The sequence below is a fragment of the Aquarana catesbeiana genome, linkage group LG12 (assembly GCF_042186555.1).
Source record: "Aquarana catesbeiana isolate 2022-GZ linkage group LG12, ASM4218655v1, whole genome shotgun sequence".
Classification (NCBI taxonomy): Eukaryota; Metazoa; Chordata; class Amphibia; order Anura; family Ranidae; genus Aquarana; species Aquarana catesbeiana.
The window spans coordinates 227,866,628-227,878,719 of NC_133335.1; the positions used below are offsets into that span (position 1 = coordinate 227,866,628).

General features: G+C 48.3%; 1 protein-coding gene across 3 annotated transcripts in view; it reads right to left on the minus strand.

The window, feature by feature from the left end:
* Positions 1-3,631: 3,631 nt before the first annotated feature.
* Positions 3,632-12,092, minus strand: part of CEP131 (centrosomal protein 131) — a 120,910-nt gene continuing 112,449 nt past the window's right edge. For all 3 annotated transcript variants that reach the window (XM_073606858.1, XM_073606855.1, XM_073606854.1), the window contains one exon: positions 3,632-3,876. In XM_073606858.1, the coding sequence (XP_073462959.1) occupies positions 3,805-3,876 (72 nt within the window). In that variant the 3' untranslated portion in view covers positions 3,632-3,804. The remainder of the gene's footprint in view (positions 3,877-12,092) is intronic.

Below are 12,092 nucleotides of genomic sequence, written 5' to 3' on the forward strand. Positions count from 1 at the left end.
TATTCTGTTACAGGGTAGTGTCATGAATTGGCTGCCAACACACCACCACACTGCATTCTGTTGTGGTGCTTTGTCTGCTACTCTTGATCATAGGGGGGCATTCTAGATGTACAGCACTGCACAAAAGTGCCCATGTTACCGCATTGCACAAGTCTAAATTGGTCCCACTGGTTGTACCTTAAGGCCCCGTCACACGTAGTTGCACCCTTGCATGCCAGAGATAAAAAAAACAAACTGATTTGAGCCTATGGGGGCTGCAAGGTGCAAAACTGAGGCGTTTGGCTACACTGCCATCGCTACGGAAGACGTGTTGCTACCTGGGCAGTGTAACCATCTGTGTTGATGGGCTTTATTCCCATACAAGTCTATAGAAATGCAACTCCTGCTTGAAGCAAATTAGGAGGTCAATAAATTCTGAATGAGCTCCGAAGTGTCTTAAACTGCTTGTCATCCAAAGCCCATTGACATCGGTGCTAAAGCCGCCTCTGGGGTCCGCTTTTAAAAAAATCATGAGGCGGAGCCATTCCTAAATCGTCATTATAATTAGTCATGGGTGCTCAACCTGTGGTCCTCCAGCTGTTGCAGAACTACAAGTCCCATTGAGGCCTTGGAAGGCTGACACCTACAAGCATGACACCCAGAGGCATGATGGGACTTGTAGTTTTGCAACAGCTGGAGGGGCCCACAGGTTGAGCACACATGTAAGATGTGCTGGTCGCAGGACTGAGTGCTGGAGATATTTGTGTCATCAATTTAATTCGAATGGCCTGTGTGCACCTTTTCTCCAGTCATTGGGGGACATTTACTAAAACTGGAGAGGGCAAAATCTGGTGCATGTGTGCATGGTAACCAATCCGCTCCTGGGTGTTATTGTCCAAGCATAACCGCTTGCCAACCACCTACAGTACATTTATGTCATGACTTTGACATTAAATGCTGTTGTTTCGGCAGCCGCTAGCTACCATAACCCCGTTATCATTTTGTTCTGTGGCTGATTCGGTGCTGGTCAAAAAGTGGTCCCAGCGGCAGCTTTGCTGCGGGATCACTTTTAGAGGAGGCAGGAGAGGTGCTCCCCCCCCCCTCCCGTCGTTTCCAGGCTTACCAGAACCGATCCGGCAAGGGTTGCCACCTGTCCAGAATTCAGCCAGTCCGGGTTTTAAATCATGTGTCCGGGTTTTAGCCGATATTCAGACAGGGCTTTGGCCCCCCCAAGTAACCAAGATAGTCACACAAACATCTGTTGCCTTCCAGGACCTGTGGGCAGCTGTCAGGGCGCAGGTTTGGCATCACTGGGGGGGGGGCTATGATCTCTGCAATTTGCCCACACACATTGTTCGGGTGCTGCCGCATTATTACTTTTCTTGGGCAACGCAAAGGTGTACCAGGTGTTTTATAATACTATAGTGTATACTACAAGTAAAAAAAAATGCCCTGCTCCGCTAAATTGTTGGGCTTAAAGAAAAAGCGGCAACCCTAGATGTGGCCGATGGGTAGGCATGTCGAGTGGAGGGCAAGATGACCCCCACTCAGGAGGACCAGAGCGACCTTCAACGTCACTTCCGGTTCTCGGCCTTAAAGAGAGGATTTTTTTTTTTGCTTTTAAGGGTAAATGAGAGATCTGGGGTCTTTTGACTCCAGATCTCTTCATAAAGAGGACCGGTCATGCTTATTTCTATTACAAAGGATGTTTACATTCCTTGTAATTGGAATAAAAGTGATAAAAAAAAAAAAAAAAAATTGAGAGCGCCCTCATCCCTCCATGCTCAGAAGCGAACGCATATGTAAGTCACGGTGTTCAAACCACACATATGAGGTATTGTCACGATTGTTAGGAGAAGAGCAAAAATTCAAGAACTAGACCTTCTCTGTAAATCTAAACTGGTAACCTGTAAAAAAATTTTTAAAGCGTCGCCTATGTAGATTGTTAGGTTTCGTAGTTTGTCGCCATTCCATGAGCGTGCGCAATTTTAAAACATGACATTGTTCAGTATCTATTTACTCGTCGTAACACTATCTTTTATACTATACAAAAAAAAAAAAAAAAAAAATTGGGCTAACTTTAGGGTTTTTTTTTTTTTTTTTTGTAAGTATTTTTTCCCCAAGAATTGCATTTGAAAAACCGCTGTGCAAATACAGTGTGACATAAAATATTGCAACAACTGCCATTTTATTCTCTAGGGTCTCTGCTAAAAAAAAAAAAAAAAAAAAAAAAAAAAAAAAAATTTAAATTTATATATATATATATATATATATATATATATATATATATATATATATATATATATATATATATATATATATATATATATATATATATTTATTATATTCTATAATCAATCTCTCTCTATATATCTATATATATAATCTCTCTATATATAATCTCTCTCTCTCTATATATATATATATATAAATATATATATATATAAATCAAATTATAATGTTGGGGGTTCCAAGTAATTTTCTAGCAAAAAATACCAATTTAAACTTGTAAACAAAGTTCCAGAAAAGGCCTGGCCAGTAACAAGCTGAAGTTAGAAGCTGATTGGCTGCCATGCACAGCTGCACCAGATTCTGAGCGCTCCAGCTTTAGTAAATCTCCCTCATAGTGTCAAACATGAAGAGGAGTTTATGTGATGAAGCCGCAGGCAGCAGCAATTTGCAGATGTGAAACGGTCTGCGAGATTTAATGATAAGAGAACAATGAGGCGCCGCAGCAGCCATACAGAAAGCCGGCGATTATAGCGGGTGATGGGCAGATTTGCTCAACTCGCCGTCCCCACTTGACACAGCCACTTGTGTGGAGAGCACTCCAGCCTCACTCAGGGCCTATTCACGCCCGTCTGGTTTCCTGATGGAAAAAAAAAAAAAAAAAAAACATGAATGCATCCCATTCTTTGTGACCAGACAACCAATAGCGGGTGCCACTTAAAGATCCAGCCCGGTCCCCTCCTGTAGTACACTGCAGGGAGTGCTGGCAAAGACAGAGCCTATCCCAGCTACAATAAGACAAAAAAAAAAGGTCCTATGCACCATATATCACTACAAGACCCCGGGGATATGTGAAATGACGGCCTCAGCCCGGGCTCCAGCCAAGCCATGCTTCCAACGCGTTTCACTCCACCCCCCCTAGCTTAATCTATAGGTTCTTGCAGTGATGTGCTGCACATAGGACCTTTTTTATCCCTTGCATCCCATTCTTTCCTACGTCCTGCAGTTTGGTGTGTTTCTAAAGGGAAAGCATTAAAGTGGAGTCCCCGCCCTGCGAGGCAGAGTTACATTCTCCCTCGGTGCTTTGCAGATTGTCGGAGGCGCATGCGCAGTGTTGACGTCGCGCCACCTAACCAGTATATCAGCTGTAGTGAGGCTGCGTACTGCTCATGCATCGCGACCACCTGTGTCGCAAGGTATTGCGGGAGAGAAGCCTCTGTAGGCAAAGTAACGCACTGGTACATTCGCTGCCCTACCTCCTGGGTTTAGGGCCGCGAGCACGCGCCCCCTCTGCCCGCCTCCTGCTCTGACTGTACGCAGTGGGAGCCTGTCAGCAAGTACTGGCTTGCCAAATGTCCTGGTCATGAAAGGGGGGGTAAAATCTTCCGGAGGTGAAGTGATTAATAATAAAACACGAGACGAATTTGTACAAAAACAAAAATATATATTTAAACAGATAAAAAAACCAAGAGGCACCAACAGAACGTGTGTCAGGAACATTCTGGGACAAAATACAAACTAAAATCCTGCAGTAGTGGAATAGGGAGCCATAGATGGCCGCCGTGTGGTGGGGGGAGTTCTTCACAGAGATGGCTTCTATTTGGATAACAGCTGCTTGCGTTGTTGCTCCAGCAAGGCCTCGAGGTGGTCGGCTCGCTTTACCGCCGCCTGCAGGAAAGAGCAGAGAGACGTCAGATCAATCCTCATCACTTTACACCAGAGACCCTCATCTGACTAATAGGTTTCTATTGAGATACTGGATGCAAAACGCACATGATTGCTTTTAAAGGTTTTTTTTTTCTCAAATAATTTTTATTGAAAGTTTTTTTCAAATAACTTTTAACACCACAAGCAAAAAAAGAACAAAAAGAAAAAAAAAAAACAGAAAGGGATGTACAAGAAACACAAACCATGTAATCTCATACATAACTTACGTTATCCACCATCGCAGAATGATAAACACCATAAAAGTCAACAGTGAAAGCGGTCAATCATCCTAAGCCAAAGATACACATGTCCTGGATAGCAGGACGCTGATTATGCATTTATTCTGTTCGCCTTTTTTTACCCCAGAGGTGAGAGATACAGATTTTACCCCTCCAACTACCTAAGATAGGGGTCGGCGGCCCGTCGTCGCTAAATCTCCGGCCCGTCAGTGCCCGTGATTAATTCACAGGCACCCGACCCGCGGACAAGTGGTTGTCTGCTTAAAAATGTCATCTGCAAAACAAAAAGACGTAATTCTTGGCTCCGCCTGCTGCATTTGTCAGACGAGGAAAAGAGAGAGGTGGAGAGTCACGTGAGCGCCGAGAGGCACTCTTAATGAAGTATATAGCTGCATTTTTATTATATAACAGACACGTTTGCAGATTACATTTTTAAACAGAATAAATAATAGGAATACAGTCCACAGCCACCTCTGTATCCCCCCAGTCCCTGTCCACAGCCACCACTGTACCCCACCCCCTCCACAGCCACCTCTGTATCCCCTTCTTCCACAGCAACCTCCGTATCCCTCCCCCCCCCCCACAGCCACCTCTGTAACCCCCACCTCTGTATCCCCCCCTGTCCACAGCCACCACTGTACCCCACCCCCTCCACAGCCACCTCTGTATCCCCCCCTGTCCACAGCCACCACTGTACCCCCCCCTCCACAGCCACCACTGTACCCCCCCCTCCACAGCCACCACTGTACCCCCCCCTCCACAGCCACCACTGTATCCCCCCCTTCACAGCCACCACTGTACCCCACCCCCTCCACAGCCACCTCTGTATCCCCTTCTTCCACAGCAACCTCCGTATCCCTCCCCCCCCCCCCACAGCCACCTCTGTAACCCCCACCTCTGTATCCCCCCCTGTCCACAGCCACCACTGTACCCCACCCCCTCCACAGCCACCTCTGTATCCCCCCCTGTCCACAGCCACCACTGTACCCCCCCCCTTTCCACAGCCACCACTGTACCCCCCCCTCCACAGCCACCACTGTACCCCCCCTCCACAGCCACCACTGTATCCCCCCCTCCACAGCCACCACTGTATCCCCCCCTGTCCACAGCCACCACTGTACCCCCCCCTCCACAGCCACCACTGTATCCCCTTCTTCCACAGCAACCTCCGTATCCCTCCCCCCCCCCACAGCCACCTCTGTAACCCCCACCTCTGTATCTCCCCCTGTCCACAGCCACCACTGTACCCCACCCCCTCCACAGCCACCACTGTACCCCCCTTCCACAGCCACCTCTGTATCCCCCCTGTCCACAGCCACCACTGTACCCCCCCCTCCACAGCCACCACTGTATCCCCCCCTCCACAGCCACCATTGTATCCCCCCCCCCCTCCACAGCCACCACTGTACCCCCCCTCCACAGCCACCACTGTACCCCCCCTCCACAGCCACCACTGTACCCCCCCTGTCCACAGCCACCACTGTACCCCCCCCCTCCACAGCCACCTCTGTATCCCCTTCTTCCACAGCAACCTCCGTATCCCCCCCCCCCCCACAGCCACCTCTGTAACCCCCACCTCTGTATCCCCCCCTGTCCACAGCCACCACTGTACCCCACCCCCTCCACAGCCACCACTGTACCCCCCCTCCACAGCCACCTCTGTATCCCCCCCTGTCCACAGCCACCTCTGTATCCCCCCCTCCACAGCCACCACTGTACCCCCCCCCCTCCACAGCCACCACTGTACCCCCCCCCTCCACAGCCACCACTGTACCCCCCCTCCACAGCCACCACTGTATCCCCCCCTGTCCACAGCCACCACTGTACCCCCCCCTGTCCACAGCCACCACTGTACCCCCCCCTCCACAGCCACCACTGTACCCCCCCCTCCACAGCCACCACTGTACCCCCCCCTCCACAGCCACCACTGTACCCCCCCCTCCACAGCCACCTCTATATCCCCCCCTGTCCACAGCCACCACTGTACCCCCCCCCTCCACAGCCACCTCTGTATCCCTCCCTGTCCACAGCCACCACTGTACCCCCCCCCTCCACAGCCACCTCTGTATCCCCTCCGTCCACAGCAACCTCTGTATCCCCTCCGTACACAGCAGCCTCCGTATCCCTCCCCCGTCCACAGCCACCTCTGTAAGCCGCCCCCCCCACCACCTCCGTATCTCCCCCCCCCATGCACAGCCATCTCTGTATTCCCCCCCTTCCACAGCCACCTCTCTATATCCCCCTCTTTACCTCCCCCCATCTTCATTTATTAGCAGTTGAATGCGGCCCTCCATGCATTCACATACATTAAATCTGGCCCTTAAGTGAAAAAAGGTTTCAGACCCCTGATCTAAGAAAAAATAAAGCAAAAACAGAATCTACAATGTTAAGCCCCCCTACTTCTCATTACTTTGAGTATTCTATAATACAACATCTCACTGCACTGGAGCAACGCTGTATCCTGGCTTAGGCCGACAAGGCCTAGGGCAGCACTTTGCAGGGGGGCAGCACGGAAAGAGTCCCCGCCGGCTTGCGCTACACTGTTGGTGTAGCACCAGTCTTATGGGGCGGACTGGGCTATTAGTCTAGCGCCCCCATAAAGCGACCTCATGGCTTCCAGTATGCGGGTGGCTGGCATTCCACATGGGGGGTGGGGGGGGGCGCCACTTCTAATTTTGACTGTCCTATCATCCTGGACCACAAACCTTCCTCACTGTGCTATGTTTTCTGCTGCACCATTGGCATGGTTATATCTTCGTAGTCCTCTCCAGAAATGTGTGCTTAAAGTGAAACTATAGGCAACACTTTTTTTTTTTCCATTTTGGATAGAGTAAGGGAGGGTTATAACCCCTGTCAGATTATTTTTCTTTATCGTACATCATGGGACACAGAGCCTTAAGTAATAACTTAATGGGTTATAGCCACCTTCAGGTGATGGACACTGGCACACCCTAAACAGGAAGTTGCCTCCCTATATAACCCCTCCTCCTACCAGGCCTAGTCCTCCGCGGCCTCGCCTAAAAACTCCTGCCCGCAGCTCCTCAGGACCGGCGCAGTGTCAGCGGCGGTCCTGGTGTAAAAAAAAAAAAATCTAAAAAAAATCGATTTGCTTAAATTTTTAATCGATTTGACCTCTCAAATCGATTCAAGATTTAAATCGATTTTTTCCCCAGCCCTAGTACCCAGGCCTCGCTTAAGAAGAACGAGGTTTTGCCTGTAATGCCTCTCCTTGAGGGCTGGACCCCAGGACCCAAGCCTTTTTGGTCATGCTACATTACCTAAAGTTTACCCGAGGGGTGCTATACAGGTCCAAGGCCGTGGACCCCCCTATAATAGGGACCCAGTCCTTGAAGGTTTGCTAACGCAGCCCGCTGTGATGGGTGAGGTTTGGATCAGTCTGTTGCAGCAATATCCTGCAACGAGGAAAAGGGAAGGGAAGAAGCCTAGGAACTGTAAAAAGTCCACCTATGCTTTTTTCTTACATTACATAAAGTAATAATGTTGTCATGCCTAAAGTCTCCACTAGAGGGAGTAAATGCATACCTTAGTACGTTGTTTCTCAGTAGCTCAGAAGTCCAGCCAAACAGCACGTGTGTGTGGTCTCAAAAGCCAAGGAAGGATCCTCATTCTGAACATTTCCCCCCTGGGAGAGGGAGGTGCAACTGAATCTTGTACTACCCCCCCCACCCCCCAACAGGGGGTGCGGCGGAAGCTTTTTTATTTATAAATTTCTTCTATTCCCCAAAGAAGTTTTTTGAACTTCTCGGCGCACAGCCCTCCCTTGCCTCTCCTCTTGCTCAAGGAGCGTGCCAGCCGTTCGCGCATGCGCGGACTAAAGGACTCATTTTAAAAAGACAGAGGGAGGATGTTGATTGACAGAGGGGGCATGGCTTACAGGCGTGGCTAGGGCGCGGCGCCACATGCAGGACGTAAGTACACGAGGCACGCGGCGCAGGGGACAGAGACAGACGCTCACTCTCTCATAGCTCAACAGCTCCAGCGAATACACAGGACACAAGAGCGCTGGGGGCACGTAAGGGATGCAGGCATTTCCAGTATAGGAAATAACATGACAAACAACTAAAAGCTGAACTTTATTAGCATTGTCTTTTGCTAAAACTATTTTGCTCAGCGAGTTGTGCATTTACTTAGTGCCTCTGTTTTTTGTGCTCAGCACTATGGCTCCCAAAAAAATAACCCCCAAAAAAAGGTACCAAAAATTCCACCCCAAGGCGCTGGGAATTTCAGCCGTGTGTCCTCGCTGTCATCCGCGCCTGAGATACCAGATATAGCAAGCCAGGGTGAATCATTGGGACCAATTGGTGGTGCAACTGCTTCTCACATTTCAACCCCTGTATATGTAAATGAAAATGCGTTTTCTTCCGCCCTGCAGGGCTTAGAAGGAAGATTAGTGACTTTAATTGCATCCGCTATCCAAAAGGATAGGAAGCGTGTTAGACCCCCCTCCCCCACCTTAGACCCCTTATCAAGGGAACAGTGGGTAGAGGATGAGGTGTTACCCTCAGGAGATCAGGAAGAAAGGCAAACCGATTACTCCTCTGCGGAGGAAACAACAGTAGATGAACCTTTTTCAGCCTCGCAATCTAAGAGATTGCTGGCATAATCTCTTACAGAGATGGTTCGTACCGCTTTCAAGCTACTTCTAGCAGAGTCAGCTGATAGTTTTGTTTCTTCTTTAGGTTCCTTAAAACCTTCACAGCCTTTTTATGCGTTTCCTGTACATGCATTATTAGAAAAGCTTAGTTATACTGAATGGGATCACCCGGATAAACATTTTTTCCCTCCAAAGAGATTCACATCACTCTATCCCATGGAGGAGAAATTCAGCAAAAGCTGGAAGCTACCAGCAGTTGACGCTGCTTTTTTCAGTGTGAATAATAGCCTAACTTGTCCAGTAAACAATGCACAAATGCTTAAAGATCCAACTAGGGCTGGGGAAAAAAATGATTTGAACCTTGAATCGAGTTGAGAGGTCAAATCGATTCAAATTTTCAGCAAATTGATTTTTTTTTTCACCAGGACCTGGCGCTGACACCGCACCAGTCCTGAGGAGCTGCGGGCAGGAGTTTTTAGGCGAGGCCGCGGCTTTGGCCCACTCCGCGAGGCTGGAGGCACCGGTCCTGAGGAGCTGCGGGCAGGACGCCGTGGACTAGGCCGAAGCCACGGTCTCACCTAAAAACTCCTGCCCGCAGCTCCTCAGGACCGGTGCGGTGTCCATCAAAAAAAAAAAAAAAAAAACTCGATTTGAATCGTGAATCGAGTTTTCTTTTTTTAAATGACTGAAAATGCGTTTTCCTCCGCCCTGCAAGGTTTAGAAGGAAAATGAGCGTCTTTAATCGCATCCGCTATCCAAAAGGATAAGAAGCGTATTAGATTCCCCCTCCCCCACCTTAGACCCTTATCAAGGGAACAGTGGGTAGAGGATGAGGGGTTACCCTCAGGTGATCAGGAAGAAAGGCAAACCGATTACTCCTCTGCGGAGGAAACAACCATAGATGAACCTTTTTCAGCCTCACAATCAGAGATTACTGGTACACTCTCTTACAGAGATGGTTTGTGCCTCTTTCAAGCTACCTCTAGAAGAGTCAGCTGATGGTTTTGTTTCCTATTTAGGTTCCTTAAAACCTTCACAGCTTTTTGACGCGTTTCCAGTACATGCACAGATCCACACAGAAAAGCAAGGTTTGGGGTTTTATTCAACAGACCCATTCTAGATCTAAAGAATCTAAATCAGTTCCTGAAGATCCTCTCCTTTCGATGGAGTCCATCAGGTCAGTAGTTTCTATCCTACAAAGAGGAGAACTCCTGCCGTCTATCGACATCAGGGATGCATACCTGCATGTTCCTATATTTCCCACTCACCAAAGGTTTCTGTGGTTTGAAGTAGAACAACAGCATTCAGTTTGTAGCCTTGCCCTTCGGGCCAGCTACAGTACCTAGGCAGCGTAGAAATATTGCTAATAGACCAATCGGTGGCTTGTTTGGAGCAAAGTGTACGCATTACAACCAGTTACCTGGAAAGTCTGGGTTGGGTTCTTAACCTAGAGAAGTCTTCTTTAAAAAAGCTGGAGTATTTGGGTCTGATCATAGATACAGCCCAGAAAAAGGTGTTCTTGCCTCAGGCAAAAATAAACTCCATAAGAGAGTTGGTGCGGATGGTCAGGTCGAAAGGAGATCCCTCCATTCGCCTTTGCATGAGGTTGTTAGGAAAGATGGTGGCTTCATTCGAAGCAGTTCCCTATGCCCAGTTCCATTCGAGACTGTTGCAAAACAGTATTCTATATACTTGGAACAAAACGATCCAAGCTTTAGACCTGCCAATGTGGCTGTCCCCAAGGGTGTCCCAAAGCCTCAGCTATGAGGCTTAGGTATGAGTAAGCACTTAGTTTAAGTGTGAAACGTGTCAGCTGTTATTCTGTACTGCCGTGGTGTCGTATGTACTTCATGATCCTGTTCCACGATTAAAGGCATATGAAATTTCTTCCGGTGTGCGGCTGTCCAGACTTCTTCGTCCATTTCTACCTATACAGGCATTAGCCAGCACCTGGGGCTCTTCGCTTCCTGGAGGCAAAGGACACGTGTATGTTGGCTTAGATCTACCTGAGCGGTGGAGCTTATATTGTCCCAAAGCCTCAATTGGTGGTTACTAACCCAGAATCTACTGAAAGGAAAATCTTTCAGACCAGTTATCTGGAAAGTGGTAACGACAGATGCCAGCCTTTCAGGCTGGGGAGCAGTACTAGAGAAGACAACTGTCCAGGGACAGTGGTTAAGCCGTAAGAGCCTTGCCCATCAATATCCTAGAGATTCGGGCAGTGCGCCTGGCTCTGAAGGCCTGGACTTCCAGGTTACGGGATTGTCCTGTCAGGATCCAATCCGACAACGCAACAATGGTGGCCTATATCAATCACCAAGAGTCTTGCATGCAGACAGAGGTGAACCATATTCTAACTTGGGCAGAAAGGAATATTCTGTGACTATCGATAGTCTTCATCCTGGGAATTGAGAATTGGCAGGCGGACTACTTGATTTGCCAACAGTTATTCCCAGTGGAATGGTCTCTTCACCCCGTCATTTTTCACGCTGTTTGTCAAAGATGGCGGACTCCAGACGTAGATCTTCTAGCATCAAGAGTCAACATGAAGTTAGTCAACTTTGTGTCCAGGACAAGGGATCCATTCGCATGCGGAATAGATGTGTTGGTGACCATGTGGGATCAGTTCTCACTGATTTATGCATTTCCCCCTATTCAATTGCTGCCTGGACTTCTTTGCAGGATCAAGCTGGAAAGAAAGCCAGTAATTCTGGTAGCAACAGCATGGCCCAGAAGGTCATGTTATGCAGAAATCGTAAAGATGGAAGTGGAGGATCCATGGTCCCTTCCACTACGGCCAGACCTGCTTTCATAGGGGCCGATATTCCATCCTACCTTACGAAAGCTAAATTTAACGGCTTGGCTATTGAAACCCACATTCTGAAGAAATGTGGGCTTTCCGGATCAGTTATCTCTACTTTAATGAATGCAAGGAAGCCAGCTTCCAGAACTATATACTATAGAGTCCAGAGGGCTTATGTTTCCTGGTGTGAATCCAAGGTTGGCACCCTTGGAGATATAGCATAGGCAGAATTCTTGCCTTTCTACAATTAAGGGTAGAGACAAAGTTGGAAGTTGGCCTTGAGTACTATTAAAGGCCAAGTCTCAGCTTTATCGGTCTTATTTCAAAGACCGCTTGCTACACATTCTTTAGTCTGGGGTTTTATACAAGGGGTGATTGAGTTAGATCACCTTTGAACCCTTGGGACTTGAACTTAGTTTTGTCAGTGTTACAAAAACAGCCATTTGAACCGATACAGCATATTCCCTTAGTCCTTCTGACAAGGAAGCTGGTGCTCTTGGTTGCCATATCCTCAGCAAGG